Here is a 27,345-nt window from a genome sequence, read left to right as displayed (position 1 = left end):
TATTATTGTTTACGTATTTTTAATATAAAAGTAGGTTATCACTTACTGGAGATACTCCTCATAGAGGTACTTAGTTAGTCTTACTCGGAAGCACAGTTTGAGCTCATTTAACCCAAACTTCAAGAAGTTATTAACCAGAGAAATCTAAAACAAATAAACACATATTATTGGTTTTACTTCATTTCTACTTACTAAATTATAATTTATTTCCCTATCATTGATTTTGTCTCCAAATCCTATAAATTTTTTATAACTGATAATACAAATTGATATAATTCAGTTCTGTTTTACTTAACATTTCCAAAGACACAAAGAGAACATGCTAAATCAAATGCAATTAGCTATATTACCCTTTACTTGGAAATTAATATTAGAACATATTAATATTATTAATTATGAGAAGCACCTTGTTACCTCTTTTTTGGGGGGGAGGAGATATAAACAAGCCAGAGAGCAAATCTGTCACCTTTCTATCCAGTGTAAAGAACTTACTTTAGGAGTACTGACATTTATGCTTAGTATATCTTCTTTTTCCTGCTACCAGCACTACAACCCTAGACAATGGAACTCTATACCCACTGTATTTGCATTTGCTAAAAAAATTACTACAAGTTTTATACCAACTAATGCCATCTTCTAGATTATTTCTGGAGTCAACTTTACTACTCTTTTCCACCATTATATTAAAAGTAATTCTTCCATAGTTCTGAGGTCACATTTATAAAAAAATTTTCTCAAGAAAACACTGGTCTTCTGCTGAATCTCCATCTTTGATTGATATCAACGCTGCTTTTCTCAATTTTCTATTTTAAAAGGTCTTCCATGTATGTCTATCCTCAAGCTTTATTAAATCTGACCTATGTTCTAATTAATTAAGTTGTATAATCAAGCTCCTCCCTTTTACTCCCACACATACAATAATAAAATTCTTATCGTGCCGATAAAATAGAATAAAGATAAGACTCAAGCTAAGAAAATTACTTATGATTTGGACCACTTAACATTTATTTTTAGTAAATTCGGACAATAAATTCCAATTAAATTACATTACATTACATTAGTGGTTCGAGTTACTGTAACAGTTTATGGCCTACAGCAATGATTCTCACCCAGGATTTCTGCCCTCAGCTCACTGACCCACAACCTCACCTTAGCCCCCCACAGGCCACTTGGCAATGTTTGGAGACACTGAAGACATTTTTTTTGTTGTCACAACTGGGAGGGGTACTATTTCCATCTAGTGGCATGTTACTAAATATTTGAGAAACCCTGGCCTAATGGTCAAAGAAAAAATCATCTACACTTGTATACATCTACATATGTACACAAAGAAACTGATCCAAACATAATTCCTTTAAATTTTTTTATCTAGTGTAAAGGTTTGCGCACTGAAAAACTCCACTATTAAGTTACAAAACTAAACTTGAAAAAACTTAGTATATAAATCTTCAAAGAACTTAATAAGTAAAAATCCTAAAAGATTTCAGTAAGATGCAATTTTTTCCCTATGTAAAAATCTTTAAAGAATTAACACTTACGAGAGGCATGGCAGCGATGAAGTTGAATAAGTATTTCTTGAAATCTTTTCTGCTACGACCAATGATACCACTGCAAACCACCACATGCAATGCATTAGTTGCAAAAGAAGCAATATTTAACACTAAAAAAACCTCTCTAAATCTCTAAAACTATTTTTGGAAATTTTCATTGAATCAAATGAATCAGTAAGAAAAAAGATGCTAAAAGCATTTTCTTACAAAAACATTAACTTTTGAAATTCTGTCATTTTAAACAGCTTGCTTGGAAATCACTCTACAAACGGCAAAATTAAATAAGAATGATAGCTAGTTCTTTCCTTCGTAAAAATGGTAATTAAACAGCAGGCTTGGGCTTCCCTGGTGGCGCAGTGGTTGAGAGTCCGCCTGCCGATGCTGAGGACACGGGTTCGTGCCCTGGTCCGGGAAGATCCCACATGCCGCGGAGCGGCTGGGCCCATGAGCCATGGCCGCTGGGCCTGCACGTCCGGAGCCTGTGCTCCGCAACGGGAGAGGCCGCAACAGTGAGAGGTCCGCGTACCGCAAAAAAAAACACACAAAAAAACCCCCAGCAGGCTTATACTTAAGCAGTCACAAAAGGGGTTTTATATGATGAAACAATTAACAACTTTATACACCCAGGAATGGATTACTGTGGATAAAACAAAGTACTATTTCTTTGTTTTCTTTTAAATAGTTTAACATCCTGTCATTTGTATGAACTAATGGCAAGGAGACAGACTAATGACAGATGAGCAAATTCTTACTATAAAGGGCCAAGAGCAACCATTTTAAGCTTTGTGGGCCATAAGGTCTCTGTTGCAACTACTCAGTTCTGCTATTGTAAAGCTAAAACAGCTAAGAATGAGATTGACTGTGGTCCTAAGAAAATTTTACCAAAAAAGATGGCAGCGGGATTTCAATGAAACCAGATCTTTTATCTATTTTTAATCTATTTTAAATATTTATCTGTTTTAAAAATATCCACTAAGAACTTATTTAAAGGGTTCCACTACTTTTTTAAAAAGCTAGAAAGCCATTATATCATTATAAGTAAAGGATCTCTGACTACCAAATGTCTGTGGTCTAGTGCAAAGATAATGTTAATATTCCCAGAAGTAAATTAACCATATTTTGAAAAACAATGCGCTAAATGATTCAAACCTAGCTCTACACAAAAAAAATGACTGGTATACATACTGATAAATAATTTCTTATTATGAGGGAGTAGATGAATAATGCCAAGTAATATGAACTGATCTTTTAGAGCAAAAAAGTTCCATGGTCAAATAAATTTGCAAAAACCTGAGTTAACGCTAACAAATGTCTTTACCAAAGGCCCTCTCAAAGCTCTAATGTATAATATGCATTGTAAAACTCTCTGAGAGGGCTTTGTAGCACTAGCATTTGCTCCATCATAGCTAAGATTCCAAAGAACATACTTTGGGAAATGTTACTCTAGACCGATAGAAAAATTAATAGTCCAATTTTGACACAGCTGCTAAAAAGTGTAAAAAAAAATTTTTTTTAAAGCTGAACTAGAAAAAAGTTAAAATAGAGCCACACAAAAATGCTGTTTACAGCAATAAGAATATTAGAGACGAAAAGTAATTAAGTACAAAAGTTTAGAGGTTTAAATTAAAATTATTTGAACCAAACTTTACATAAAACCAAAGTGCTTTAGTGCTGCCCAAGCTGTGAAACACACAAGATTATCAAACTTTGGTAAAGCACATGCCATCATTCAACAATGGTTTACCACTGGAGTAGCAGCTACAAATTTAAAAAATGGTTTCTTGAATAAAGCTTTATTTCTGCTTATTAGTCCGCTGCAAAAGAAAAATAATCATCAATAAAGTAATTTTAGAGCAGTCCCAATCATAGTTACTTCTAAAACATACAGGAATCTTAAGATAGTTTGGTAATTTTGAAATGCTACTTATAGCCAAGTGGTTAAAAATAAAATATATATTTATGATTACATACGGCAGTATAGGGGAACAAACTCTGCCACACCAAAATGTGTTTCTTTGGCATAAGGATTATTTTAGGCTGATTATTTTTAAGAAACAGAAGCCTCAGGAAGTCTTTCTTTTTGCCTCCCCCTTAGCTGCCTAAAGAATTTAGATAAAATGGCCTGCTCCCAGAACAGAGCTATGACCAGAGATATCTGCAACGCATATGGGCTAGGTGTGTGCGGGGAAAGTAGGCAGGACCTAGAGATCAGAGTCCATGCTGTGTCCCAGAGTCTCCACATGGCCCAGCAAACATTTGTTTACCAAACATTTGCTTTTCCATCTTCATGTGAATTGCCTTCCTCCCCTGTGAAGTCCCAAACCCCTACCCCCAACATCCTCTCTGTCATTAGCTGAAGATGGTATTCAAGATGAGGGCTTCAGCTATTCTGGCGAGTTACTAAGTTCTCCTGGGTCTCTCCCATGTACATGTTATTATACTTTTGTTTGATTTTCTCCTGTTAATCTGTCTCACGCCCATTTAATTCTTAGACCAGCCAGAATAACCTAGAAGGGCAGAGGGGAATTTCTTCCTCCCCAGCAGCAGCAACAAGATATGAAATATTACCTTCCATATCACAGAATTGCCAGTTTCTACCTTAAAGAAGGGGTCTGCCCTATTAAAATATGCCCCATTCCGAAGTCATTAGTCACTGCTAACAAGTAAGCCTAAAAGATGTAAAGGATATTAAAATTAAGTACATTAAGGACCATAACAAGTCTCTTTGTGACTCTATTTTAGCAGAAGAACATAAATCTAAACATACTTTGCAATAGGCAAAATGGAAAAGACAAAGTTTACAATGTAGCTTTAGTAGCAAGTTAGAGAAATGTGTTAATTTTTCAAATAAAACTGTTCTATATTATGAATTCACAATATTTTAAAACTTTTAATTTGACCAAATATCAAAAGATCTCATGCATAGCAGAAGCTCAAAAATCTTTACTCAGGAGAAAGTAAACAATTAACTTTTGTTTTTGTTTTTTTGAGGGAGGAGCAGAGAAAGCTTTATTGCAGGGCCAAGCAAGGAGAAGAGGTGGCTCATGCTCAAAAAAAACCCAAACTCAACAATTAATTTTATTTATTTATTTATTTTGGCCACACTGCACAGTATGCGGGATCTTCCCCGACCAGGGATTGAACTCATGCCCCCCGCAGTGGAAGTGCGCAGTCTTAACCACTGGACTGTCAAGGAAGTCCTCAACAATTAATTTTTAAATGACTGCTTCAGGGATTTCCCTGGTAGTGCAGTGGTTGAGAATCTGCCTGCCAATGCAGGGGACACGGGATCGATCCCTGGTCCAGGAAGATGCCACATGCCGCGGAGCAGCTAAGCTCGTGTGCCACAACTACTGAGCCTGTGCTCTAGAGCCTGCAGCTATAACTATTGAGCCCACGCACCACAACTACTGAAGCCCGTGCACTCTAGGGCCTGCGTGCTGTAACTACTGAGCCCACTTGCTGCAACTACTGAAGCCCACACACCTACAGCCTGTGCTCCACAACAAGAGAAACCACCACAATGAGAAGCCCGCGCAACACAACAAACAGTAGTCCCTGCTCGTCGCAATTAGAGAAAGCCCACGCGCAGCAACAAAGACCTAATGCGGCTAATAAACAAACAAACAAACAAATAAATAAAATGATTGCTTCGGAATCGTGAATTTGGGTTAAGAGTATAAGGAAGCTCCCTGTACTGTTCTTGCAGCTTTTCTGCAAGCTTAAATTATGTCAAAATCATATGTTTCTTAAAAACTCTTAAAGTTTTTGTTTTTTTATTTTTTTCTACATCTCATAACTGAATTTTAAGGCTGAGTACCCAACAAGTTGATTACTCTAGTAGAATTATAAGTTGGCTCATGCTACATAATAACTTTCCTCTTATTCATCATTACCAATTAAATTAATGCACCACATACTCTTAGTGATGGATTTTCTCTAGAGCATTCAGTCTTTGAGAAAATTAAAATAAGCACCTATTTAATTAAAGTTGGGAATCCCTAGTTTAGAAAATTAAATATTATTCTTTTAGGTTACAAAAACATGAAATCACAAAATCTGAATAAAAGGGAAAAAACTTTAAAAAATAATCTTCTATACTATACCATGATTGTACAGGGTTCTTTATATGTATCATGTGACTGACTGTACACAGATATCTAATATAATGTTATTCACAGTGGATGTAACCTGTTATTTTTGTCACAGGTAATTAATAACACTACAGTTGGGGAGCCTGTATTTTTATTAACAGATATGACATTTAAATAATAAGTAAAGCCATCAAAGGAAAAAAATATAAAATTCTATAATCATGTAAAAGGACATAAATGTCTTCTCTATATTAATTATACAAATGACTCAAATTACTTGTGCACAAAGCTCATAGAAAGAGAACTTAACAAAACTGATCCTGCTAAAGCTGATGTGCTAGCAGCAATGAACAAATACTTCAATTACACTCATGCTTAACTTCTTAGAATTCGTTAGAGGATTCCTCACTGGGGCACAAACACACAAAACTGACCAGACTCCCCCTACAAATTCCCTTCAGGGAAACCAGACAATCAACAATCCCACAACTTGGCTTCTAGCAAGTTAAATATGAATACACAGCCAAGAGTGACTGCTTAAGGAAAGCTCTAAACCGAATGACAAAGATCAGAACAACAAAGGACACTGAAAGTCACAGACTTGAAAGAATGACTGCTACAAAAATGAACATTCATACAAAAAGATAGCTCCTGAAAATAAAATTAAAACAAATACAAATTCACTGGATGATAAAGTTAAAAGAAATCTCCTATAATATAAAATGTCAGAGATGTAAACAGAGAAATTATAGTCAGAAGATCAGTCCAGGAAGTCCAACACTCAACTAAGATTCCAGAAAAAGTACAGAAAAAACTGGAGAGGACGAACTTTTTTAAGAACACAAGAAAATTTCATTCTTCAGAATGAAGAATGAGTTTCTAGATTGAAAAGAGCCCACCTAATGCCTAGCACAAACACAAGGAATAAAAAAAAATTCACACCAACATTCAGTGAAATTCCCATAACACCAGCAATACATCAACAATAAAGAAATAAAAGCTTCCAAAGCAGGTAAAAGAGATCCACTGCTAAGGGCGGGCAATCAGCACAGGAATGGGACTCAACACCAAATGTGGAAGCTAGATCAGTAGTTTTTAACCTTGGCTGGGATCAAGGTTAGGATCACCTGGGATGCTTCAAAAAGTAATGACTGAATCAGAATCTCTAGGGGTGGGCCCAGGCATTAGTAGGTCTCAAAATTCCCCAGATGATTCTAATTATACTGCAGCCGAGGTTGAGAACCACAGAGCCCTATAGAAGACAACAGGGTGATGCTTTCCAAATTCTGAAAAAAAGTGATTTCCAATTTAGAATGAATAAATACAGCTAAATTATCAATCAAGTGTGAGAGTAGAAGACTTTATCAGACCCACAAGGTCTCAAAATTTTACTTCCCTTGTAACCTTTTCTCAGAAAAAAACTGCCTCTGCCAAAATGAGAACGTAAACTGAGGAAGAGGAAAACAAAAGATCCAGAACATAGGAGTTATTTAATGCAGGAAAGAAAGATTAAAAAAATTCCTAAGATCATGATAAAAGTAAATTCAAACATGACTGCTATTTAGTGAAGCTAAAGCACAATCAATCCTAATGAGAGCCGGAGGACAGAAAACTAACAAGAGGTATGGGGTGGGGTGGTAATAGATAAAAATCAGTAAGTTATCTAGTGTTTGACATATTACAATACTGAGATTTTTTTTTTTTTTTGCGGTACGCGGGCCTCTCACTGTTGTGGCGTCTCCCGTTGCGGAGCACAGGCTCGGACGCGCAGGCTCAGTGGTCATGGCTTACGGGCCCAGCCGCTCTGCGGCATGTGGGATCTTCCCGGTCCGGGGTACGAACCCGTGTCCCCTGCATCGGCAGGCAGACTCTCAACCACTGCGCCACCAGGGAAGCCCCCAAATAGTGAGATTTTATAGTGTTGTCAATAAGCTTGAGCTGAATTAGTAAGAAGTAGGCAAAATATTAATGTACACAAAAACCTGCAATTTATAAATGCCAGGAAAAGAAGTTGTATATAAAAGAAACTACCAAAGAAGAGCATTTGGCTCAGCTATAAACAAAAGTCAAAATCATGTAAACAATAAATTCTGATTTAACAAAAAACTGTGATATAACATTGAGAGAATGAGCACAGACATGGGTAGGAGTGTAAAAGAGGTAATTCTCATCTTCCAAAAGAGAAATAAATACACACATATTCTCTAAGACTGAAAAATCTAGAGGCAGTAACATAAGTGTGTTACAATGAAATGCAGAGACAAAATAAGAGATGAAACAGTAAAAAGAACAGAAGACAACTGGCTCCAGGAATGACAGTTACAGGTGGGAGGAATGGGGCACAGAACTAATGTTTTTGTGATTAAGTCCTGTAAGGCTATTTGATATTAAACTATATTCATGTTTTACTTTTTAAGCTTTTCATATATTATTTTGATTAAAATAAAAAGGCATGGGACTGACCAAAGGATTCAGGGAGACCTGAATTGAATATTGGCATCTATACCATTTACACATATTCAGAGGCACATGGTCACGGCTTTAATCCTACGCAGATAACAGTCTTTGTTCTTCTAGAGAGATGAGTCAGAAAACGCCTGCATAAAGCATTCTGCCTCTCCTACAAATCCTCTAAGCCACACACAAATCAAGGATGTCAGAAAAAAACTTACAAAATTTGGGAGCATTTAAAAATTTTAAGTACTGTCATTCAAACAGTTATGTTATATTAAGTACTTTAAGAAATTTTCTGATAAAATACTGCATGCCAGGAAACAAAATTCCAAGAAAAAGTTTTTTACTGACATTCAAATTGGTATCATGAGGAATAAATCCTTTATTAACAGATAAATGTTAATATCCCAACTGTTTTTTTGTTTTTAAATTCCAAATCATCAATTGCAGTGATTAATATATGTACAAAGACTATAATGAAAAAATATATAAAGCACTAACTTCAGAAACTGAAGAAAATGTCTAAGAATTTTTTTCTGTTTAATAAACATTCTCAACATGATTCCCTGAAATGCTTTGATATTTTCCTCAAATTATCTCATTAATTTCAGACATCCAGCTTGGTGACTTTTTAAGTTCCCACTACAGCATTTATTATACTGCATATTAATTTTCTTTCTTTCTTTTTTTTGGCCGTGCCCCGGGGGCATGCGATATCTTAGTTCCCCAACTAGGGATCGGACCTGTGCCCCCTTCAGTGGAAGCATGGAGTCTTAACCACTGGACCGCCAGGGAAGTTCCATAATTTTCTGTTTACTTGTCTCTGACCCTCTATAAACGGGCAGCTCTGCAGGGCTTGGTACAGGGTCTCTCCTGTTCACTCATGGGTACATCCCTATCACTGCCTGTGGCACAAGGGAGACAATAAATATCTACTAAGTAAATGAACAAAGACATAATTTGACTTAAGTATTTATACCTAACTTAGAATCTATTTCTTGCTTAAAATAGTACTTAAATATGACACAAATTAGTATTTCATACATACAGGAGGAAGATGAAAAATACCTTTCAATGAGTGTCCCGTTCTGAATCATCCAAACATCACAGTATGTTCGAGACACCAGCATAACAGCAATAAGTATCAAGTAACCTGTCTAAAATAAACCAGGTAAATTAATTAAATGAATTTAAGAAAGTTAAAAGAAACATTACTTTGGTAAAGATTTTTGGTTTCTAAATTCAAAGCTTTATTCTAGCTTTAATGTAGTTGGCTGACATTTTACCTACAGGTTATTTTTAAATATAATTTTGAAAGAAGTTTAAAATATAATGTAAATGGAAAAGGCCTTATAGATCATTTAATCTAATTTTTCATCCAGATTCAAAAGTGAATCCCAGGCAGGTCAAATGACTTCCCTTCATATAATTAGTCAATGACAGAAACCAGCAGTATAACTTAGACTACCTAAATCACAGTGTATTGTGATTGTCCTATGTTTTTAATATACAAATCTAATAAAGAAAAATGACAACTACCAATATACAGTTAAGAACAAATACTGAAGCCTAAAATTTTGCTTAAGTAGAATAAATTTGGTTCGGTTTGTTAGAAAAATCTCTTAATAGTGTCCCTGCCCTTGCAGGGCTTTCAATTTATTTATTAAGGCAAGATTTACACATAAAATGTAAGAAAACAGACCAGTGTAGGTAAGGATATTTGCATCACTTCATGTGATACGTGGCAGGATCGAAAGGTCTGAGGTAGCAAAAAAGGCTTATGACATTAGAAATACATTAAATAAACCAAGTAAAACAAAGGAGAAAATGAGGAGTATGAGTAAAAAAAAAAAAGATTTAACAGAAAATAAAAATAGGTTAAAACCATATGAATTATGGTATTGCATATCCAGCAGAGCTTATAAAACTACTGCAAGCTTTTAGGTAGAACGAAATATTAAAAAGTGTTGTTTACAGAGCATTACTTAAGCAATGCTGGGCAAGATGGATCATCGTGGGGGAGAGATGAGAGGCTGAGTGGCTGGATAGGAGTCAATTGTCTTTGTGTGGGATGAAAATCTACCCTCCAGCCTCCAATTGCAACACACACCCATTCAAAGGTGACCTTAAACTTTCTAAATGGGAAAAATATGACAGCAGCATAGAAGCTAAAGTCAGAGAAGAGGGTGTGTGGCAGGGGGAATGTTTGTTGGATAAGGTGTTTGATTTCAAAGTTATGGAATTGAGGGGCAAATGCATCTATGACTTCTGTAATTTTTGCAAAACAAATCTTGTTTTTTAAAAAAGGTGAAGGTACTGAAAATACAGCCCTTAAGTGAAAGACAAGGCAGGGAGTCATAAACACGGAAGTAATAAATGAATCCATAAGAAAGAGGACAATGTCAAAGAAAGTCTACACGACTGAGTTGTGACAGCTGCTCCCCCAACGTTTGCCAGAGTTGTCCAGCAAGGAAGATACCATCTTCCTACCCTGTCCCACCATCTCGAAGTTAGGTATTAAACTGACAACAGAAGAACCTACTGATTTTAATAAATCCTATCTGTAGATGACACTTTAACGGTAATGTTAACTTTTAATTCAGACCTTAAGTACAGCCTCAATCCTAAATTAATCATTTGAGGAATAAAGGTAACATTAGACAAAGATAGTTTATTTTTTCCTTTATTTTATATACTTTGCTTAATTTTTTCTTTAAATAAGTATCAAGTTTATTGCCTCATTTAGCAAAATCTGCCGAACTTTGATTACTGACAGTCCTGAAATGCCTTTTTATGCAAAGGCTGTCCTCAGAATCACCATAATTCCATTACTGGGTTCGTAGAATATGTCAGAAACTAAAGATAGGCTTGATTTAGGCAGTCCCTCACCTTATGATACAGATGAACTTCCATATGTTCATATGCAGTATTTTATTTTTTATTTTTATTTTTTTTTGCGGCGATACATGGGCCTCTCACTGTTGTGGCCTCTCCCGCTGCGGAGCACAGGCTCCGGACGCGCAGGCTCCGGACGCGCAGGCTCAGAGGCCATGGCTCACGGGCCCAGCCGCTCCGCGGCATGTGGGATCTTCCCGGACCGGGGCACGAACCCGTGTCCCCTGCATCGGCAGGCAGACTCTCAACCACTGCGCCACCAGGGAAGCCCCATATGCAGTATTTTTATTTCATAAATTGATTAAATTAATCTATCTCTACCTCCAGTTATCTGTGATTTCTACTGGAGTTTATTTCACTTTCTTGAACTGGGGTTAAGCCCGGATTTTTATATCCCTCAAAGATGGTTCATAAAGTGGCTCTGTGGCATGGATATACCTTGACAGAACTGGGAGGTTGGCCAAGTTAGGCCCATCTACCTTCTTACTAACTCCCAGAGATCTATTCAATGTCTCACATTCATTTCATATTCAGCAAACCTCTGCTAAAAGGTTAAATGACCATTAAGCTGTTAACTGATGGGGGGGGGGTGGGTAATACAAAAATCTTTCCAGAGAAGAGCTTGTATTTTAAATAAAGATTCTTCAAAGTCAGGTAAATTGTAGAATGAGAAAACAATTAATTATATCCAGAGAGTCACGGGACGCCTTCACAAAGAAGATAAAGAGCATTAAGCTGTTTTTTAAACATATTTGTTTTTGTTGGGGGTGTTGTCACAAACAATGGTGTCATGAAAGTACGAGGGCACAAGGCCTGGCTACAAAACAGCAAAGAACCTTCCAAGTAGATGGTATGCAAAGGAAGGGCAAAGTCACGTTGTGATTTACCCCATAGGAGAAAAGAAGCCAAGTGTTCTTATTCAGGTTTTAGAAAGAAGACTAGTTGGAAAAGGAGAAGAGATTATAATAATCCAAGCAAGTGAGAACAGTAAAAATGGAAAGTAAGGGACTAATCGAAGAGAAACTCAAGGATGCTTGGAAAAAACATTTAAAATATAAGGGACGAAGCAGATTTAAAAAGTGCATTTTCCAATGTTTCTTCAAGAAACACGTAGGATCTCTATCTAATTAGAAAAAAACCAAATGTTATTAAATTATTTTTTAGAGTCTCTTTTAAGGGCAGAGTCAACAAGACATGACGCTGAAGTGAGGGGGAAGGAGAGCAAGTCCAGTGTGATGGAGGAATGTGCCTTTCCTTTGAGAATTATAGTGCTTTTGGAACATCTTATCCTTTTCCTGCTATCAACAGATTACAAGCCTAATGCTTTTTAAAATTTGAACGGTGGGAAACAATTATGTTTGAAGAAGACAAACTTGGCAGAAAAGATTTAAAAAGGAGAGATTCTTTGAAATGAGACTAATTAAGAACACTGTAATATCTAGGTAAGAATATTTAGAAAGAAAAATTAGCAGATAACAGTGACTGAAAGGATGAGAGGTAGGTATGGGGAGGAGAAAGAGTCAACAGTGATAATATTTCTAGTTGTACAAAAGGAGAATACTAAGGTAATTAAAGATGGAGAACACAGCATTATTTTATTTTTTAATCATTAAAATACTTAAAAAATCATGACAAAGATAATCTTGACAAAAGAGCAAATGAAAGAATAATAAAACTTTATTCTTACAACCAGTTCACTTCCTGAAAATACTTGAAGAATTCAGGTATCTTAAAAACATATTTAATCAAATATGAAGCAACTCTCAAACATATGCCATATCAATGCTACTTGTTAACATCTTAATGTAATAAAAAGGTCTTTCTAAATTTAATCTCGTTTTCATTATATTATAATAAAGCAACACCATTTAGGCTGGCTGTACTGAAGTACTCTAGTATTTCACATAAAATATAATAAAATAATATTTCATAAACAAGAGAAAATCATTTAAAAACTGGCGCTGAACAACAAGGGTACTTGCATGACAGGCAATGACTCAGACAAAAATTTAGTCTTCATTACCTACCGAGGAGACACTTGACCTGCAGTAGAACAAAGGCTTTATAATTCTATTGTTCTGATCTCACATAAGCTTTAAAGTTGAACACTTAACATTATCGTTTCATAAGACTTACCTCTTTACAAAATGTTCTAGGGACCATGATTTTCAGAATTCGTGTGAGCCTTGAAAAAAACACCTTGTCCACCACAGCTCGTTCTTTTTTCCCCTCTTTCTACATTAAAAAAAAGAAAGAAAGCTTTTAAAATAGTTATAACAAATAAGATTAAAGAACCATGCTTCATCTAAGGCAACATAAACAACTACTAAGATGGATACTGCATTTGAAGAACATAGTCTTGTACTGCTCTTCATATTCAAACATGCTTTCAAGAAACTAAGTTGTTACCAAAAACTGAATAAGGAAGTGAGAAATTCTTTCAGAAGTGAAGTTGCAGAAATATCTGGAAAAAGAACACTGCAAACAGAAAAAACAGCAAATGCCAAATACCAAGGTAAAAGATCGTTTAATAACAAAATGGCCAATCTGGCTGGAGCTGTAAGCAAGAGAAAGTAGAAGATGAGGTCAGAGGACAGCTAAGAAATGGCCATTATCCATATCATTACTGTTTGTTCATCATCCACTTCCTTATTAACAACAGAATTTTTAAAAAATCCTGAACAGGAGTTTTCCTGCTATCTATTACAGGAAACTTTTGGATTCCTAGATTTATCATTTAACATTTCTAATATGCACTCTTCCTTACAAATTCAAAGACAGACAAGGTTCCCTCACTTATACAGTTTACATTCTAGCAGGAGAAATCCAGATAAAAATAAACCAATAAATAAACTGTTACAGATAGACTAGGCAGGGTCAAGAGAAAAAGAATGATCCAGAAAGTATGAGAAGAAAGGTCTCTTTGGGGGAGGGTAGTAAAGCACAGGGAACACCAAGCACAAAACCCAGTTCAGGAATAAAATGGGTATGCACACTGAAGAGCAAGATGACAGTGCTGCTAGAGCAGAGGGGACAAAAGGAGGGAAGCTGAAGAGATGGGCAGGACCTATAAAAAAACAGAGCCCTGAAGCCATAGAAGGATTTAGAGTTTACTGTTAGTGTAGAGGGAAACCACTGACAATAATTAAGAGCAGTAAATCATTTTATTACCCTCAGATATTTCTTCATTTTCACTGGTCCAAGGAAATAGAGCTATAAAACCATTTGCAAGGATAAGGAAAGAGTGACACAAACTGGGTATAGTGGATGTTATTTACTTCATTACCCTTGGGCTGTCTGGAAGAACAGGCAGAAGAAACTTAATAGGCAAGACTCTCCAGAAGGACTCCATCCCCAGTTGAGCTCCTTTCCCCAACTCCTATAATCACAGCTCACTTATGTATTAACTACTGTGCTCTTGATAAACAAATACCCATGGTATAGTAAATTCTATTAGTTAGACAAACTTTGCTGTAAATATGTTTTAATTAAATTAATATCTAACTTGATAAACCTTAAATGAGTTGTTTGTGTATTGAATTAGAATAATAAGCTACCATCCATATGTCACTCACTGTGCTAAGGGCTTTATATATGTAATCCTAATAAATAGACACTGCATATCGTACAGAATTGTAGACAAGAGATGAAGGCACTGGGTGTGTAGAGTTAGATCAGAAAGACTAGGACAGAAAGAACTGGATAAGAACCAACCTACTGTGTAACGGCTGGAACAGAGTTCAGGTCTTTCAAACCGTACAAAGATTTTAAACCCCATCCCCCTGAGTCACAGGCCTAGTCTACTTCATGCACACATGTATGTATTCATTCATTCAATATTTACTTGGCCCAAGGCACTGTTCTAAACCATGGGGACACACCAGTGAACAAGACACAAAACGCCCTACTCACAGTCTATTTACTCTAGCTAGCCTATTCTCCTCAAGCTAAACCTTACAACTTCAACCTAAATCTCCCCTTTCACCTCCCCAAACGGAGAAAGGAAGAAAAGAATAAAGAGAAAGCAATGTACATCAACTACCTTTAAAGAAAGTTAGACCTCTACTCTCCTTTCCCTCCTGTCACTGCCTCCCTACCTCACTTCATCCCACCTGTAGTCAGTACCTTCTCCATCCCTAGCTTGAGCCTTAGACAGAATAATTCCAAGGTGAAACGTCCACCTTCTGACTTAAACTGAGGATAACTATTTCCAGCTGTTCTCAAGAAATGATCTAGGGCCAACAATGAGGTAGGTTTAAAAAAAAGTTATAAGAAAGTAACAATGAAGCACGTCGTATACAATTAGCAGTTTACCTGGTATTAATTCCTCCTCCTCTTTTTCTTCTGTCCCTGTTGTCACTGCTCCTATTTCTTAAGCTGTCTGAAAGCTGACCTTATTATTTTCATTACATTTGAATCCATAAAGGGAACGATATACTTCCTAAAGTCAGGAAACACCAAACATCTGGACTGGAGGGCTGACTCAGGCTGAAGAAATAATCAAGATGCTGTACCATTCTTTTTTTTAAAAAAAACATGGAACGCTTCACGAATTTGCATGTCATCCTTGCGCAGGGGCCATGCTAATCTTCTCTGTATCATTCCAATTTTAGTATATGTGCTGCCGAAGCGAGCATTGTACTCTTCTTGATACATAATAAAAGTTATACCTGAAACCAATCTAAATGCAAATACTTACAGAGACAGTACATCTCATAAACACTACTAGCTTCTCCTAAGAATTCATTTTAACCACAATTGACTTTCCCCACCTTTAAACTTCCCAGTAATTTTTTAAAAATATAAAAAACACTTTTATGATATAAATATAACATGCAAATCATAGAAAAAAAACAACAACCATTAAAGACCATTTAAGAAGCTAAAGTAATAATGCAGTCAGGAAAAAAAAAATGTACCTAACATTCAGGAGGCAACAAGGTCAAAGGGCAATGAGAAGTTCCTATTGATGTGTCAATCAACTTAGAAAGGTGACATGAACGGAACTGACCAGAAAAGACAGATGTCTGAAATAGCAAATAAAAGGTCATGTGGTGCTGACAAATGTGTAAGCATTTCTGTATATTGTTAGAGGAAGTATAAATCAACATAACTATTATGTTGCATCTATCAAAATATAAAATGTACACTCATTGCAAAATGTAAAACAACCCAGCAAATTTACTTTTAGAAACTTATCCTAGAGGTATTCCTGAACATATGCTTAAACACATAAATGAAAAAACTTGCACATTGTTTTATAATACTATAAAATTAAAAACCTAAATGTACATCAATTATGAGATACTACATAAATTATGGTAAATTTATGCAATGAAGATTCTACACAACTGTAGAAAAGGAAGCAGCTCATATTCATACAAGAGAATACTATAGAGTGGTTAATTAACTAGATCTATAGCTATCAACATAGATGGATCTTAAAAAAACATTATGCTGAAAAAAAGGAGAATGATACATACAATGATTCAATTTATAAAATTTTTCAATAAGCAAAATAATTCTACCTATATTGTTTATGGAGATACACACACCCCAAAAGTACAAAAATATGCATAGGAATGCTGAAGACCAAACCCAGCACAGTGCTACCTTGGTATATTTTGAATTTTATACCCTGTGTATTACATCAAAAAGAATTAATATTTTAAAATCAAGTCAACTATCTCTTTATACTATTCTCTATCTAAATATTTTTCTCCTTAAATCTCATGTCTTATGAAACTTGTCTCACTTCAACCCATCCCACCAAAGATTATAAAAAATTTCAATAAAAAATTCTTTTCAATTGCGTCCCCTCATAAGTGACACACGTTCACTGTCGTAAAATTAGAAAATTCTGATGAGCAAAAATAAGGAGCCTATGGCTACTACTGAGAGACATCAACTGTTAATATTTGGCACATCTCTTGCCAAATTTCATTTCAGCATATGTCTGTGTGTGCACTTCCTATAGATTTCACAAATGTGGTATCAGGACGTACACTGCCTTAAACCTTTTTTTTGGCCAACCATTTGATCTAAACTAAATTTATTTTGCTTACACTATATGACTAGCAAACAAGTATATATTTTTTAAATGTACCAAAAAAATAGGAAGAATTAAAAAATGAGTGAATGAATACTGCCGTACTGGATAGTTTCACTGATGTCCTAGAACTTTCAGATACGGCGGTATACAAATAGTAGCTATAACTAAGATAACTAAGGTTTGATTACTCAGTATAATTTAGATATGAGAGATTATGAAGATGGAAATTTGCCAAATGACTGGAGATAAGCATATCTTGTCTCATTTTTCAAAGATTATGGAAACTGAAGTACAGCAATTTTGATGTCAATCTCCAGGATATTCAGAGAATAGACATTAATATTGAGGGTTTAGGAAGACCTAAGAGACGCTAATCACTAGAAGCCAGCAGAAGTTTACTAGGAAGAAGTCATGTCAAAGCCTTCTAATTTCCTTCTTTGTTAAGGATACTGTGCTAGTATATTAGCTGACATGCACAACATTAAGCTCCATGAGGGTAGGAACTTTTGTTAACTGCTATACATGCAGAACCAAGAACGATGCCAGGCGTATATGAGGGGCTCAATCAATATTTGTTGACAGGCTGACTTAATAAATGAATTAACAAATTAATCAAGGAATTTGATGTTTCTTATAAAACTATTGTGGCCTTAATGGAGAAATAAAGACCAGATTTTTCTGCAGTTGGATATAGTCACAGCTGAATAACCATAACTAAAAAAACAAAGATTAAGAGATGCCACAGAGGAATTTTCTGGTCCTAACCTAGTCAATACTATCAGCAATTGTGAGGAAGATAGAGAAGACAAATTAAGTTTGTAGATAATACCTTCCACTTAACAAACTAGATGTTAGAATTACATTCAGAATTACACTAGGGAGTTCCCTGGTGGCCTAGTGGTTAGGATTCCAGGCTTTCACTTCCATGGCCCGGGTTCAATCCCTGGTCAGGGAACTGAGATCCCGCAAGCTGTGCAGTGTGGCCAAAAAGAAAAAAAGAAAAGAAAAGAAAAGAAAATTACAGTAATAGAATAGACATATTATAGAATAGACTAATAGTATAGACCCTATAAGCTGACATTTACAGGGAAACAACTGAGTTACCATATGACCTAGCAAGTCTACTCCTAAGTATATACCCAAGAGAAATGAAAACATATGTCCACACAAAAACTTGTACATGAATGTTCATAGCAGCATTATTCATAATAACCAAAAGGGGGAAACCACTTAAATTTCCCTCAACTGATGGATAAATACATGTGGTATATCTAAACAATGAAATACTATTCAGCAATAAAAAAGAATGAAATACTGATACATTCAACAATACATATGAACCTTGAAAACATCATGTTAAGTGAAAGAAGCCAGTCACAAAAGGCCACATATTACATGATTCTATTTACATGAAATGTCCAAAATAGGCAAATCAATAGAGACAGAAAGTAGATCAGTGGTTACCAAGGGCCAGGAGGAGAGGGTAATGAGGAATGACTGCTAATGTGTATGGAATTTCCTCCTGGGCAATTGAAAATTTTCTAAAATTAGATAGTGGTGATGGCTGTACAACTCTGTGAACATACTAAAACCACTGAATTGTACACTTAAATAGATGGATTTTATGGTATATGAATTACATCTCAATAAAATTGTTATTAAAAAAGAAATAAAGAAATCAACTAATGAATACAGACGTCTGTCAAAAGAGCTGTTCATCAGAAAGACACCTGAAGGCTTACAATTTATCACAAACTCCACTTAATATAAACAGAAGTAATGGCTAAAGAAGTAAAAGCAACTTTAGGCTGAATTTTAGCAACATATCAACACATCATATCAAGAAATGTAGTAGTGCTGATGCATTCCACGCTAGTCAGACCACGTCTACATTAGACTACATTCTATAGACCATAGACTACATTCTATCCTAAACATGATGTCTAGAGGAACTAACTAGTATAGATCCAGAGGAATGTATACATAATTGAAGAAAAATTAGAAACCATGTCACCTGAGAAACACTTGAAGGAATGAGGATTGCTTAGCAGGAGAAAAAGATTCAGAAAATACAACCATCTTCAAACAATATGAGAGTCTATTAAGAGAAAATAGAGTAAACTTGTCCTGTGTTTGTACAAATGACAAAATAGAGGCTTAGAGAGGGAAGATTAATTCCATCATGGACTTGAACTAATACAGTTATGGCTATCTCCTAGGTAGTACTTTCCATCAAATGAACAGATTCAAGTAAATACGAAAAGTGACCTACCAAGGATTCCTATTTTAGGAAAAATTCCTATAATATGTAGTGGATTAGAGGTGATATTTAAGTTCCCTTCTAATTCTTAAATTCCATGATTTTATCCTAATTCAAAAATATATAATGAAACAAATGAAATAAATGCACGAAATCCCAAAGAGTAGACAACATAAATTTTACCTCATTGTTCCGTAATGGTGGTTTTCCATTTTTCTTACTGCAGAGAAAAGGAAAAAAGAGCAAGACAGCTTTATTTGCAAACTGTTCCCATCATAAAGTATTATTTTAAGATATCAAAAGAATATACCAAATTCTCCAAATGAATTTCTTCTTTTACATTTCATACTGAGATAGAATATATTAAATACAATAGTCCAACTGTATAATCCACAGTCCTCTTACTAAGTATAAATCACAAAAGGTGCTCAATGAATGTTAACTACTACTATAATATATCAGGCATTACACTGTAATTTTTTCATACACACACAAATACACTTATTTTACAAATTCTCCCATGGAGATGCAGAGTCTGTTTTTCCATCCTTGAATCAAGGCTTGGCCGTGACATTAGCAATTGACACAAGGAAGGGCTTGAAAAACGTTTGTGCATTGGCTCACTCTCTTGCTGCTGGGAATCTTTTCCCAGCCACGTGAGCAATCCCAGGTTAGTTGCCTAAAGGATGGGAGACCATGTGTCATTTCTATGTTACAAATGAAAATACTGGCTTGGGGGACTTCACTGGCAGCACAGTGGTTAAGAATCCGCCTGCCAATGCAAGGGACATGGGTTCGAGCCCTGGTCTGGGAAGATCCCACATGCTGCGGAGCAACTAAGCCCGTGTGCCACAACTACTGAGCCTGCACTCTAGAGCCCGTGAGTCACAACTACTGAGCCCGCTCACCACAATTACTGAAGCCCACGTGCCTAGAGCCCATGCTCCGCAACAACAGAAGCCACCGCAATGAGAAGCCCGCACACCACAACCAAGAGTAGCCCCCGCTCACTGCAACTAGAGAAAGACCCAACGCAGTCAAAAATAAATAAATTAATTAAAAAAAAAAAAAAAAGAAAAAACTGGCTTGGAAAAGTCAGTACCACGCCCAAGGTTCACGCTACTCAAAGTAGTTAATCTAGCACTTGAACGCAGGTCTGACTATTAACCCAGGCTTCCCCCCAAAACAACATAATAACCAGGCTTGGCTACTTTTTATACACACTACCATAGCACCCTATGCTTCTATATAACATTAATCACATTTTAAATCTCTTGTTTAACATATATTTCCTCCCAGTATATTAGTTCCATGAGATCAGGAGCTATTGCAGGTTGGCTTCTCCAAAGTAGAGGTGAGGTGGTGTTTGGAGTACAAAATGTTTATTAGAGATCAGTATCTGTGAAAGGAAGGCAAAGAAAGAAAGTTTGGGCAGAATTCAAACTGTGATATAGGCCAACAAAATTTCAGCCAACCAAGTGGGAAGCCCTGAATCAAATACTGTCCATCATAGTGCTCTGTGATGGGATGAAATGGTCAGGTCTTTAAACCTTTTTCTAGCTCAGTATGCAAATGTATGCTGCTCCAGGGAGATCATGACCTTGAGGGAGGTAGCTCTGCAGGTAAGGCAGACCCCAGAGATGTGTGCAGAAGGGGCTACCTGGTAATCCGCACTCCTCATAGCTGGACAATGAGCCCTTCTTTGAAGGGGAATCTGGGTAGCATATCTCCTTGTCTACTACAGGGGTCATATATTACCCAACCCTATAGGTTCAATACCTAGTTGAGCCACAGCAATCTGTACAGCAATCAGTGAATGTTTTCAGTAATAGGATACCACATCACTGAATAATGCTAGAAAGGCAAACAACTATTGATACAATTCGGTAGATGCTATCATTTTTAAAGTGCTTAGGTTTATTACTGTTTCTAGTTTCAATTATACTGCAGGATTGTTCATCTGTTTTTAAATTTCCATGAGACCGCAAAACTGTTTCACAGAATGCCTTTTATATATATGTTCAAGCATGCACAGTTAATTATGAGCCCCTTTTATAAATAAGGCTTTCTAAATTCCTCTTTTTAAAGAATTCTTTAATGTTTCCTCAGTTTTGAAGATACCAGCTATATAAATACATATAAATTACTTAGGATAAATTAGAGCAGTATACTATATTTATGAGCTAAATCCATTAAAATAAAAGTATTCAACATGTTTGAAATATATTATCAATATGCACACAAAATGGCGAGGTGTCTATAATATCTAGAACAATCACTAAATATCAGTTATCTTGTTACATTTCAGGGTATAACCAACTGAAGTTATTTTTAAATCTAATTTTGTGACTATGTGAATGATGACCTTAAGCCAATCTATTATACCAATATCAATGTCATGTTCAGTCAGGAGCTGCTCATCTATCTTCTTCTCACTCAATAAATCAGCACACTTTCCAAAATACGACGGCACTCCTGCATCAATCCTTTTCATTGCCTTGCCCAACATCCAGGCATGGGCAAAGGCAAGGAAAAGAGAATCGCAGTACCAGGATAAGATATATAAAAACAACTTGGTTGCTAGAGTATGAAACAAAGGCATACAGAAAAGATACATTATCAAGTGCATGTGGTACTGAAAAGACAGGTAAATTATAAAAGTGACATGGTCAAGAAGCATTCAAACATCTACTAATTGCTTACTACATGCTAGGCACTATTCTAGATCAGCATTTCTCAAACCTCGTGGTCTCAAGATCCCCAAGAACTTTTATATATTTGTGTTACACGGATATTTATCATATGAAATTTCAACCTCATAAATTTAAAAAATACTTATTTACTCATTTAAAGACAACAAACACATTACATGTTAAATAAAATTTTTATAAAAACAGCTATATTTTCTCAAACAAAACAATTTAGTAAGAAAAGTGGCATTGTTTTTGCATTTTGGCAAATCTCCTTTATGTCTGGCTCAATAGACGACAAATGGATTCTCATATCTGAGTCCGTATTTGTTCTATCTACTGCAATTCAGATAGGTAGTTGTAAAACAGGAGTATTCTAATAACTGTGAATATTCTTCTGTGATACTATAATGCTGCAATGCAGTCTGATAATTATATCACTGAACTTGTACTCTGATACAATAAAATTCACTGGTCTATATTATATTACACTTAAAAAAAATAAATTTATTTTATTTATTTATTTTTGGCTCTGTTGGGTCTTCGTTGCTGTGCACGGGCTTTCTCTAATTGCGGTGAGCAGGGGCTACTCTTCGTTCTGGTGTGCAGGCTTCTCATTGTGGTGGCTTCTCTGGTTGCGGAGCACGGGCTCTAGGCACACGGGTTTCAGTAGTTGCAGCATATGGGCTCAGTAGTTGTGGCTCGCGGGCTTAGTTGCTCTGCAGCATGTGGGATCTTCCCAGACCAGGGATGGAACCCGTGTCCCCTGAATTGGCAGGCGGATTCTCAACCACTGTGCCACCAGGGAAGCCCCTATATTACACTTTCAGTGGCTCTTTTAACCCACTCAAAATTCTCTAAGATCATGCATTAGTCATTTGGAAAATGCTGGTTCACTGAGTTATATAGTAGGCCTCCCAAATGTAATACATTTTATTATACAATATTTTTTAATTATATTTGTTAACATTACCACCAATCTCATCAGAAAGGTCTTAAGCACTGGGAAGCTAGCAAGCTCATGGTAACAGACAAGATTTCCAAATTCTAATTCTCACTTGAAAGCTTAAACTGTAACATTAGCAACAAACACTGCCAGCTGTTTTTCCTTGAAGGCATTACAAGAAAATGTCTGCAACATTCAAGGCTGAATAACCAGAGTTATTCAGTCTTTCTTTCAAGTAAAAATGATGTTCCACCAAAAAAACAACAAAAAAAAGGTGGCTAGTTCAGTTCACAACTCAAACAACTGCACAGTGCTTTCCCTCAAGACAACCTCTGTACTTGATATGTTACGAGAAGTGCTTTTGCAAATTTCTCGTTTTTCTTTGGCAAAGACATTACAAAAAAGAAAAGACAAGATCAGTAACCAGCTATAAAAAGTATAGGAAGGTTTCATCCAAGAAATGTAAAGTCAGGTTAACATTTGAGAAAACAATGTAATTCATCATATTAACAGTCTAAAGAAGAATAAACATATGATCACATCAATAGATACAGAAAAGGCCTATAAAACCCGACACCTACTCATCCTAAGAACTCTCATCAAACTAGAAATAAAAGGAACTTCCTCAGTCTGATAAAGGACATCACCAAACACCTACAACTATCATCATACCAATTAACAAAAGACCGAGTCTCTGTAAGATCTGGGACATTACAAAGATGCCAACACTTACCACTTTTATTCAGTATTGTTACTGAAGGACACAGTGCAATAAAGTAAGCAGAACAAACAAAAGGCACATAGAATGAAAACGAAGAAGTAAAACTATCTTTATTGCAGACTCTATAAACACTATATAGAAAAGCCTAAGGAATCTACAAAAAAGCTAAGTGAGTTCAACTGGTTTCCAGGATACAACATCTATATATAAATACCAATTTTATTTCTACATATGAGTGAAGAACAATTGGAAATTGAAATTTTAAACATACCATTTATAAAATCATCAAAAATATTAAATACTTAGGGCTAAAATTAAAAAGAAAAAAAAAGACGTGCAAGACTTGCATGCTGAAAACTACAACACATGGCAAAGAAATGTTCAAAGAAGACTAGATAGATATATATCATGGTCATGGATCAGAAGACTCAATATTATTAAAGTGTCAATTCTTTCCAAATTGATTTAGAAATACAATGAAATCCCAATCAAAATCGTACCAGACTTTTCTATAGAGAATAACAAGTTGAATCTAAAATCCGTATGTAAATGCAAAGGACATAGAACAATCAATAAATTTTTACAAAGAAGAACAAAGTTGGAGGAATTGCACCTGATTTCAAGGCTTATCATAAAGCTATACTAATCAAGAGTTTGATACTGGAGTATAAACAGAGATCAAAGAAACAGAAAAGTCCAAAGTAGACCTACACATATAAGGTCAATTGATTTAAGACAAAAGTGCCATGGCAACTCAATGAGGAAAGGATAATCTTTTAACAAATGGTACTGGATCAACTGGACAGACATATGCAAAAAAATCAAAAGGAACCTCAGATGTTATTGCACACCATATACAAAAATTAACCTGTAGTGAAACAGAGACCTAAATGTAAGAGCTAAAACTACAAAATTTCTAGAAGAAAACAGAAGATCTCAGTAATCTTGAGTTAAAGACTTGTTAAATAGAACAAAGTACAAACTACACACAGAAAAAAAAATCAATAAACTAGAATTCATCAAAATTCTAAATGTCTGTTTCTCAAAATATACTACTAAGAAAATTAAGACAAGCCACCAACTGGGAGAAAATATATGCAAAATACATACCCAAGAAAAAACGTGTATTCAGAATACATAACAGACTCTTACAATCAAATAAGGTGGCAATTCATTTAAAGATTTAAACAGACACTTTGTCAAAGAAAATGTATGGATGGAAAATAAACACAGGAAACATGCTCCAAATCATTAGTTCATAGGGAAATTCAAATTAAAACCACAGTGAGAAACCACTACACACATCCACTAGAATGGCTAAGATTAAAAAGACTGATCATAACAAGTGTTATCAAGGATGTGGAGCAACTGGAATTTTCTTATACTGCTGATGGGAATATAAAATGGTACAATCACTTTGGAAAACAGTTTCTTAAAAAGTTAAACATACACCTACCATACAAGCCAGCCATTCCACTACTAAGTATTTGCTCAAGGAAAATAAAAGCATATTTCCATATATAAACCTTACACAAATATTCATAGCTGCTTTATTTTTAATAGCCAAAACCTGGAAACATCCAAATGTTCATCAACAAGTGAATGGATTTTAAAAATTGTAGTTATTTCCATAAAATGTACTCAACAATTAAAAAAAAAAACTATTGATGCACACAACATGGATGAATCTCAAAATCATTGTGCCGACTAAAAGTAGCTAGACAAAAATGTACATAGTGTAGATCCCACTTACATGAAATTCTAGAGCAGTCAAATCTAATCTACAGTTATAGAAAGCAGGTCAGTGGTCGCTTCAGGCTGGTGCAAGGGAGAAGACTGACTACAACGGGGCATGAGGGATCTTTGGAGTGATGGAAATGTTTGCTATCTTGATGGGACTGATGGTTTCACAGGTGCTTACATGTCAAAACTCATTAAGTTGTGTATTTTAAACATAAGCAGTTTCTTGTACATCAGTAAAGCTTCAATAAAGCTATAAAAGAAAAAGATGACCAAAACCTAGGGGGGACTTTTTCCTAAGAACACGATAGAAAAGTACATTTTGTTTGTTCTTTATTGTTGGAGGGGTGAGGGAGAAGGAGATGGAGTTAACTATTCCTTAATAATGCCAACAAAATATGTAAAACTATTAAGCAGAAACTTCCCCCAACAAACTATGAGACTAGGAAAAAGAAACTGACAAAAATTAAAAGAGAAGTTTTCAGATAACTTTCAGACTAAGTAAAAAAAAAGAAAACAATTCTGAAAACTTTGATCAGAGTTTAGTTACCCAGAACAATAACTGTGACCCTAAAATTTCTCACTTAGTTCATTTTTCTAGGCCAGTGTTTCCTGGACTCCAGATAATATATGAACCTCTCCTGAAGGAAAAAAAATTCTTACAGACCCCAGCATTGACTTAATTTGGTGCTTCCTTAAATATGTATAAGCGGGCTTCCTTAGTGGTGCAGTGGTTAGGAATCGCCTGCCAATGCAGAAGTCACGGGTTCAAGCCCTGGTCCGGGAGGATCCCACATGCCACAGAGCAGCTAAGCCTGTGCGCCACACTACTGAGCCTGCACTCTATGAGACACATGAGACACAATTGCTGAAGCCCGGGCGCCACAACTACTGAAGCCTATGCACCTAGAGCCCATGCTCCACAATGGGAGAGGCCACCGCAATGGGAAGCCCACGCACCGCAACGGAGAGTAGCCCCCGCTTGCCTCAACTAGGGGGGGCCCGCACGCAGCGACGAAGACCCAACACAGCCAAAAATAAATAAATAAAATTTTTAAAAATGTATAAGCATAAAATTAAGTTAATTGACCCTTAACATCAGAGTTAGGAGCACTGACCCTCACTGTAGTTGAAAATTCACCTATAACTATACAGTAAGCCCTCTGTATCCGAGGTTCCAGATCCTTGGATTCAACCAACCATGGATCATGTAGTATGGAAGTACATATGTAGTGAAAAAAATCCACACATAAGTGGACCCTCGCAGTTCGAAAACATGTTGTTCAAGGGTCAACTGTATACATTCCTTTTGTTTACAGCTCTTCTACAACCACAAAATAAAATTTATCACTTAAAAACTTGCAAAAATTTTAAAGCCAATAAAAATGGAATCAACATTCATTTAAAGTGATAGATGAGATAACACTGCTACAACTAATCACCAGTGCTGGAGTAAAAGAGTAGAAGGAATTATTTATGTGTTATATGTTCCAGTTAATAGCCAAGATTTTTAAATAATCTTCATTATTTTTCTTTTGTAAACAATGAACTGGCCTTAAATCACTGCTTCAGTAATGTTGATGGGATAATCAATTTATTAGTATACCCCAAAACAAAATTCTAAAAATTAAAATACTCAGTGAAAATGTCATAGAACTTACTGCTAATAATACTACTAATAATAAGTGTTACAAATTGGTATTTATAGAGACAAATGGAGATCCATGCAATGTAACTGCTCACAAAAATATAATTTGCATATATATATAAAACATACATATACATATATACACACATATCCACCCACAATACATATACATACACACACCCACAACGGGCCACATGATCAGTCAGCTCTCCCATCACTTTTCTCTCTTCAAGCTACCATGAAATACCTTATTCAGAGTACACCATGACATCTTATGAGGCATTCACTTGGTGTA

At 35.7% G+C, this 27,345-nt stretch overlaps 1 protein-coding gene across 4 annotated transcripts in view; it reads right to left on the bottom strand.

The window, feature by feature from the left end:
• ABCD3 (ATP binding cassette subfamily D member 3) overlaps positions 1-27,345 on the bottom strand; it is a gene marked incomplete at its 5' end in the record, with an annotated part of 81,961 nt that overhangs the window by 38,402 nt on the left and 16,214 nt on the right. For 3 of the 4 annotated variants that reach the window (XM_079724943.1, XM_079724942.1, XM_079724945.1), the window contains 5 exons: positions 47-144; positions 1,539-1,608; positions 9,167-9,255; positions 13,130-13,228; positions 19,489-19,525. In XM_079724943.1, coding sequence (XP_079581069.1) covers positions 47-144; positions 1,539-1,608; positions 9,167-9,255; positions 13,130-13,228; positions 19,489-19,525 — 393 coding nt within the window. The remainder of the gene's footprint in view (positions 1-46; positions 145-1,538; positions 1,609-9,166; positions 9,256-13,129; positions 13,229-19,488; positions 19,526-27,345) is intronic. The other variant, XM_079724944.1, reaches the window with a different exon arrangement.

Source organism: Hyperoodon ampullatus (assembly GCF_949752795.1).
Source record: "Hyperoodon ampullatus genome assembly, chromosome: 2".
Lineage (NCBI taxonomy): Eukaryota > Metazoa > Chordata > Mammalia > Artiodactyla > Ziphiidae > Hyperoodon > Hyperoodon ampullatus.
The sequence above is the reverse complement of the archived record's forward strand: the minus strand, read 5'-3'. Positions and strand labels throughout refer to the sequence as shown.